Source organism: Colobus angolensis, unplaced genomic scaffold (assembly GCF_000951035.1).
Source record: "Colobus angolensis palliatus isolate OR3802 unplaced genomic scaffold, Cang.pa_1.0 Scaffold6, whole genome shotgun sequence".
In the NCBI taxonomy this organism is placed as follows: Eukaryota; Metazoa; Chordata; class Mammalia; order Primates; family Cercopithecidae; genus Colobus; species Colobus angolensis.
The window spans coordinates 18,282,971-18,290,931 of record NW_012119598.1 but is presented as its reverse complement, the minus strand read 5'-3'; the positions used below and the strand labels follow the sequence as shown (position 1 = coordinate 18,290,931).

The 7,961-nt window shown below is 40.3% G+C and overlaps 1 protein-coding gene across 2 annotated transcripts in view; it reads right to left on the bottom strand.

The window, feature by feature from the left end:
- Positions 1-1,729: 1,729 nt before the first annotated feature.
- Positions 1,730-7,961, bottom strand: part of RBM24 (RNA binding motif protein 24) — a 12,915-nt gene continuing 6,683 nt past the window's right edge. For both annotated transcript variants that reach the window (XM_011962744.1, XM_011962745.1), the window contains exon 4: positions 1,730-3,859. In XM_011962744.1, the coding sequence (XP_011818134.1) occupies positions 3,496-3,859 (364 nt within the window). In that variant the 3' untranslated portion in view covers positions 1,730-3,495. The remainder of the gene's footprint in view (positions 3,860-7,961) is intronic.

Below are 7,961 nucleotides of genomic sequence, written 5' to 3'. Positions count from 1 at the left end.
AAAACTAATGGAGTTCAAGAAAACATGTCACGGATTTGGGAAATATCAGGACCAAGAAATCAATAAACAGTCCTTTCCAGGACGGGTGCGGTGGCTCACGCCTGTTAATTCCAACACTTTGGGAGGCTGAGGCCAGCATATCCCTGAGGTCAGGAGTTTGAGACCAGCCTGGCCAACATGTTACCCTATCTCTACTGAAAACACAAACATTAGCCGGGTGTGGTGGCGGGTGCCTGTAATCCCAGCTACTTGAGAGGCTGAGGCATGAGAGTCACTTGAACCTGGAAGGCAGAGCTTGCAGTGAGCCGAGATCATGCCACTGCACTCCAGCTGGGGCGACACAGCGAGACTCCGTCTTAAAACAAATGAAACAAAACAAAACCCCCCAAAAACCCAACCCCAATCCACTCCATAATTAGTGTAACATACACTTCCAGTCAATATGACACTCAATTTGATGTTCTAACACACTTTATCAGATATTACCACATCATTGTGGATATAAATTAAAACATCCCAATAGGTGACTTCCTCTGGTTAGCTACTACTCCTGGGCCTCACAACAATTGCTACTACATATACATATATATATATATTTTTTTTTTGAGACAGTCTTGCTCTGTCACCCAGGCTGGAGTGCAGTGTGGCACGATCTCTGCTCACTACCACCTCTGCCTCCTGAGTTCAAGCAATTCTCCTGCCCCAGCCTCCCAAGTAGCTGGGACTACAGGCGCATGCCACCACGCCCAGCTAATTTTTTGTATTTTTAGTAGAGATGGGGTTTCACCGTGTTAGTGAGGATGGTCTCAATCTCCTGACCTCATGATCCACCCATCTTGGTCTCCCAAAGTGCTGGGATTACAGGCGTGAGCCACCACGCCCAGCCACCATTACATATTTACTTACTATATATATCTGGCTCTGTGGCAAGCAGTTGGTATGCTTTTTAAATTTAATATTTAAATAACCATGCAATACAAGTATTATTGTCACATTATTATAGGTGAGGAATGCTTTAAAAAAGTGAATTACAGACTGGGTGCGGTGCCTCACGCCTGTAATTCCAGCACTTTGGGAGGCTGAGGCGGGCAGATCACGAGGTCAGGAGATCGAGACCATCCTGGCTAACATGGTGAAAGCTCGTCTCTACTAATAACACAAAAAATTAGCTGGGTGTGGTGGCGGGTGCCTGTAGTCCCCACAGCTACCCAGGAGGCTGAGGCAGGAGAATGACGTAAACCCAGGAGGCGGAGGTTGCAGTGAGCCGAGATTGCACCAACTGCACTCCAGCCTGGGCGACAGAGTGAGACTCTATCTCAAAAGAAAAGTGAATTTCAAAGAGCAATCGGCTTCACTTGCACTGCTGAAAAGTGGGAGTCCAGCTCAAATCTCAGTTTACCTGACCCCAGCACCACTGGGCTGGTCCTGCTTCTGACTAGTCCTCTCTACTACTGGCCCACGCCTTCCAAGGCATCTTTCAGCTAACCAGTTTTCAGTGACATGAAGTCCTTTAGGTCTCCCCTGGTAGGATAGGGGATGACCTATATCATTTGCTAAGTATAAGGTAGATAATTGAGTTAGTGAAACTTACTTTAAAGGCACAAAACCAGGATATCCAGGAGAGGATTATGCTCACTGAAAATGTTACGTATCAATCATGGCTATTAATTCAAGTTCAAAAGATAAATCATTCACCTTTACTACAGAATTAGAAACAGCCAGTGCAACAGAAGTTTTTAAAAATTATATTTAATACAAGTGAATAGATTAGAAGATCTGAAATGTTATAAAGCAATATACACAACGAATAAATAATTTGCACAGGAGAGTCATGTCTACATTACGTAACACTGTCTAGTATGGGAATACTTAAAGTAAATCCAGTGATAATGGAGAAAGTCCATAAAAATGCTAACCTGTCTTCCCTTGTATGAAATTGTTCAAGTATAAAAATCCAATACAGTGTAAAATAGTATTCAATTTAGTTTAAGAATAAAAATTGCAAGTATTGCAGTTTCAGAAGAAAAATGTAAAGCAGCATTTAAAGACTACATAAGAATAGTGTTAAACTAATGAATTACCAATAAATGAGATCTACACAGGCAAAATCAGAGGAGGAAGCATGAAACTAGCAATATATACTGTTTAAAAAAAAATCTAAAAACTAAACTAAAATGTGTTAATGTAAGAGTACTCTCTTATACAGTGCACATATGAACTTAAATAAATCCAAGTCAACATCTTTAGTTGAATAGGTTAATATTTAATACGCTACATCTAGACCTACTAAATAATTTATGCCATGAGATGAATACATAATTTTACAGTGTCACATCTAAAGTTCCTTTCTTTAGAGTGCAGCATAGTAAAACTTAAAAATAAATATCTTAAATAGCATTACTATTAAGGCACAGTATAAACCACATTATCATTAACCTTTGAAGAATTGTAATCTCAGTAACCTTGTTGTCTCATGTACTGTAGTCACTAATAAATAGTTTTAAATATGACTCTGAAATAGATACTAAAAAGTGTAAAATTACTTAAAAAGGGAAAAAAAATAAATGTCCTTAAGACAGTTCTGCAAACTTTGCCTGCCTTTATTCATAAGCCACGAGTCGACACAATAAATAGAAAGAGAAGGCTGTTGTAGTAAAAGCCTGATCCTATTTCAGAATCAGAATTGCTGACACCAGCAGATACAAGTTTCCCAAAATTGAAACAGGATGGGGAGAGGGATTAGAATGTGACAAGCTCATCAAACAAGCACAAGTGATGTGTTCTTTCCAGAACTGTGTGTTATTGATTGTCTGTACAGCTGTTGCACCCATTAATTCCACATCACTTGTTCCACAGTTCCACTCATCCACAGGACAGATGAGAAAATAGCTTTGGTGCCTGTCCACCATTTTACCCACTGCCACGCTCCTAGATTGATTGTTCGATGCCCATTTTTGAGATAGTAAGAACAGGACCTTCCGACTTGAAAAAAGTTCTATAGGCCTTAAGTGACTGCTAAAAATGACAATCAGTGCTTTCGCCATTTTGTTTGTAAAAAATCTGCTTTTAAATGTAATTCAAGCTACATATTGCTCGCTCTGTATTCCCTGGTTCAACTAGATTCAAACAGCATTTTTCTAACTTGTAAAAGGCAGTTTGCTTCCCTGATACTATAAAAAGAGCAAAAATAAAAATCCCGTTACAAAAGTGAAGTTCCGTTGTTACTCCTGGCGTCATTTCATAGTGGCCTTTCATTTACCAGGCTCTTTGGGATCGATTTCCAAAATTGTGCCCATTCCTCTCATTCTTACCTCTTTCTCATCTAGAACACTACCTGGAGTATAAAAAAAATAATAACTCTGCTTCACAATAGCATGGCTGTTTTTTGTTTTTTTTTAAAGCTGTTAAGTCAATGTTAACTCTCTTATTAGCTACTAAAACTTGGAAAACTGGGAGGGAAAGAGAAAACAATTCAACTTTGATCAGATGGCTGGTCTATTGCATTCGGTCTGTCTGCAGCTGCTGAGGCTGGTACTGGCCAAATGCTGCAGCGGCAGCAGCTGCTGCAGCGGCGGCGGCAGCTGTCCCAGGTGCCGCTGCGGTGATTGGCTGCTGGACTGCGTAGCCATAGCCCCCAGCAGTAACATATCCTGCAGCAGCTGGAGAGGCTGCATAGGGGTACTGGTCATAGGCAGCAGCGGCGGCGGCAGCAGCAGCCGCTGCTGAGTATTGTGCGTATGCAGCTCCAGTGTAATCAATGTAAGGGGTGGTGGAGGCGGCAGCTGCTGTCGGCTGGACATGTGGAATGACCACTCCTGGCTGCACAAAAGCCTGCGGATAGACATAGTGGGCAGGTATCCTGTTGAGAAATGGAAAACAAAGTCAGGTGGTCATCACCTCCTATCTGTAGCATGTTGTTCAAAGATAAGACAAACTCAAATTTAGTGGTTATTATGAGCATAGGGTTGCCACAATATCTACTTTCTAGTGGTCCACTGAGAGTACTCGGGCAGTAGCCAAAGTCAGAGAGTGCCCCCACAAGAACTGGACCCCAAAAATATGACGACACCCTCCCTGCTAGAATTGTCATGTATGATTATTTGGAGCTGTTAAATACAGTCTATCAAGAGTTTGGAAAATAAATCAGGATTCATGAGGGCTATACACATGAGATATTGTTAACAAGTGCTCGATTGATGAAGACTTTGGAAAATTTTGTAATGAGTTCATAAAATAAAAATGTTTAAGTAAATAGAAAAATTCTTAGCCAAGAATATAGGACTCAACAGGTAGTCCATAATTACTCACTTCTGTGGGGTGATCACCAGTTCGTCGAAATTAACATAAACGTTAACAAAATCCGTATGTTTATTATCATGGCAACCCTACTTGAAATTGCTATGCAGACTCAGCACACATTAATCTCTCTGCAACCTCAGTCACCCTTATTAAAAATAATAATTAAAAAAGGAAGCAGGCGACAAAATAAAAAAAAAAGGAGTTTAAAAGTTCACAAGTGTGGTAAACACAGCAGAATCACACTTCTCAAACGAACTGTAGTGCAGCTCACTCTGTCACAAGAGGCTGTCGTGGGAAGCTACAAAAATGCTATTAACATTCATGGCAGTGATTCCCAAAGAGATGTGCAGCACACTTATTTTCTTTCTTTCTCTTTTTTTTCCCCCATAAAATTCATAAGGACACAACGGTCAACCAAACCTGTTTGACTATCAGGCACCTGAGGGTCAGCCAGCTTGTTTATCTCTATGCAAGACAGACAGAAGGGGTTTTGGGGAAATGATGAGGTTGAGGGAAAAGGCAGGACAGGGAAGTACAACTAAATATTTCTAAAATTAATAGAAATTTAAAAGGTTTACATAACAAGAAAACTTTTTTTTCACATCTACTAACTCTCATTTCATCCTCCAAATCAGCAGAAACACGTTAGTGTCATGTTTGAAATCTGCCCTATTCGTTGATATTTTCTACAAATCATATCAATTGTATAATCATGTGTTATCCTGCAAAAGTTCAAGAAAAGTCAAACAAAACCAAGTACCTTTTAAAATTATACATTCACAGATAATACAAGACAGACTCCAGTGACCTTACTTAAAAGTTAATGTGGTTAAAAAAATAAATCACAAGAGGTATTTAAAAAAAATCCATGCATCTCCATTCTCACTCTTGCAATTTATTACTGCCCATCTGAAACACTACCATGAATATCTGATTTATCTTCTTCTTTAAAATAATCTCCATTAAAGCCCCCTATATTTATATCTAAAATTATGACACTAGAATGCTATGTGGTTGTTGGCAAAGCCAACTTGTAAGAAGTACAAGGACAAGTTAACAATCTTCCAATTTCAAAGAACTCAAAACAGAGAAGAGCACATGTAGATTGTTCAGGAACATAGATTTTGCTTTGCCTTTTCAGAGTTTTACTGAAAGCACTCATTAGCGAACATCCATGGAAAAGATGAATTTATCTCAGAGGGTAGTGGACTTTGGCCCCAATGATAAAAATACACTCAATTTTACCAGACTTGCAGATCTTTCCCAGTGCCAGGAGAAACGACGTCATCAAGTGTTTCTGAGGACACTCAGAGATGTTCTTAACTGCTTGTCAGAAACCAGGAGCGTGGTCGTGCACACACTCAGAACTCTGCTGCAGGTCAGGTGACTGGCTCACTCGCAGCAACAGGTGTGGCTTTATGAAACACTGTCCCTGGAGGCTGCCACCTCCACAACGTGTAGACACGGCTAAGAGAGCCTACTCTCATGCCAGTTTACATGTGGTGATGGACAGCAGGGGCTGCAGCCGGGCTATTTTTGATCCTGTCATGCGACAAGGGTTTCCAGCGGGTAAAATGTCTTTATAAGGCCAAAGTAAAACATGTATCAGCTGCAAAGGCCAGCCAGTGCGGATCTCACTGACACCGAAACCTTAACCCCTTGTACTCACTCTCAAAAGTTCCAAGAACAACACTGGGGAGGTGCTAGGTTGTATCTCTGAACAAAGGTGTTAACTGAAAATATTTATCCTACAAAAAGGCAGGAGAAAGTGTTGTGAAGAATGCATTAAAAGACAGGGGCAAGGTTGCTTAGGGGGCTTTAGCTCTATATTTACTTCGCATTAGGAAATAGTTTTGATTTCACAATGTCAAACAATGAGAATATAAAGAAAGTTCACTGGATTATCAGACTCCTACATGAAGTTTGGCAAAGGTTAAAGAGACGTCTGGAAGGCAAATGAAAACCTAGAACATTTTAAGGCTTAGGGAAAAGGAGAACCCAAAAGACCTCAGAGAGCCTAAAATATCCTGGGTCAGGAAGGAGGGCAGAATTGGACTAAAGGTTCAGGTGGCACTTTGCAATGAAATCCTGAATTAGGCGTTTTTTTAATAGTCTGAGAAACCCGTTACGGTGATCTGGGAATCTCCCTCTTATTAGACATTTACCAATGTCTTTTCCTTAACTATAAAATGTGCATGCCTAGTAGTTACAAAAAGCACAAGTGCAAAGAAGATACTTTTGGTAATTTTCAAAGAAAATTTACTACATTTTCCTTTTCTTCCCATCTCTTCAGGTTGCACTGACATCTCTATGTGACTTTTGAAGCAACATCGTAACTGGTTCCGAAGAAATATCCTAACTGGTTTCCTCTTCCAATCTATCTCACAGCAACTGATGACAAAGTCTCCATCTCATTCATTTGCTCAAAGTAATCCTTGGCTCCTAACAAACCAAACTCAGTGCAAATTTCTCAAGCCTTGGCATTCTAGGCTAAAATACCCAGACTGCCTCCGGCTCCAAAACACCTTTCTAGTATTTCCTTCCACCCTTCCTCGAACCCAGGTCAACTGGGCTCCTTTATGTTTCCTGGACAAGCTTCACATTCCCAGATCCTTGCCCTTTATTCATGTCATTCATCCCTCACTGCGATGCTGTCTCTACCTGCTGAAATCCAAATCCCACTCACCGAGCTCCAGCACTCACTACGTGTAGAGCTTTCAGAAATTTGCTTTATTTTTTAGTCTCATATTTTTCTTTTTTTCATGCTATCGTGTCTTAACACAGCCTCATATTTTGCGTATGTGAAATGGACTAATAATCTCACAACCCTGGATTGCTGTGCATTAAATAAAATTATCTGTGGAGAGAGTCTACAATGACAAATATAGTAGGCACTCAATAAAAGAGTTCCCTACCCTCCACCATTCTTTAAAACCTAGGTCAACTTCTATTTCCTTCATGAAGACTTCTGAATCCCATTCACTGCCCTGATGTCCATCTCTCTTATCTGAAGCCACATGGACAGCCCTTCTTGGTGCTTATTGGCTTTCTTATTGGATTATGAGAGAATAGAGTTTTGTCTTTTGGGGCTACAGCTTGACAAAGAGGAAAGAACGCAGCTTCTGAGGTCAGGCAGGCCGTGATTCTGAACCTAGAATCAGACTCTAACACTTAGCAGTTCTGTGATCAGGGGGATGTTAATTAACCTCTCTGTGTCTTAGTTTTGGAAAAGATATTAACAATGCCTTCAACAAATACTTACTGTGAGAATTAAATTATATAATTTATGTAAATCCCTTATCATTACAATCCATATGGCGGATGTTTGGTTAGTGTCAGTTACAGTCCCTCCTGCCCTCCTTAGTGGACACTATAAATACTAAGCACAGTGTTACCACACCCAGCATAAAACTGAGCACTTAAAGGCATACTGAGTCAATGTTTAAGTTATGTTCAACCTGATCTAAAGTAGCCCAGAAATTTCTACTCACAGGTCTGTAGCCTCCCCTTCTCCAAGGTTTCAATAAGGAAATGCTTCTTTCAAACATAAACTATAAAATATTGTTCAGCAAGTTTACAAGTTTTTCTACATCTGCCCACTGTGCTACATCGGAAATTCCTTTTAGGCCCGGGTGTGTGTGTGTGTATATATATATATATAT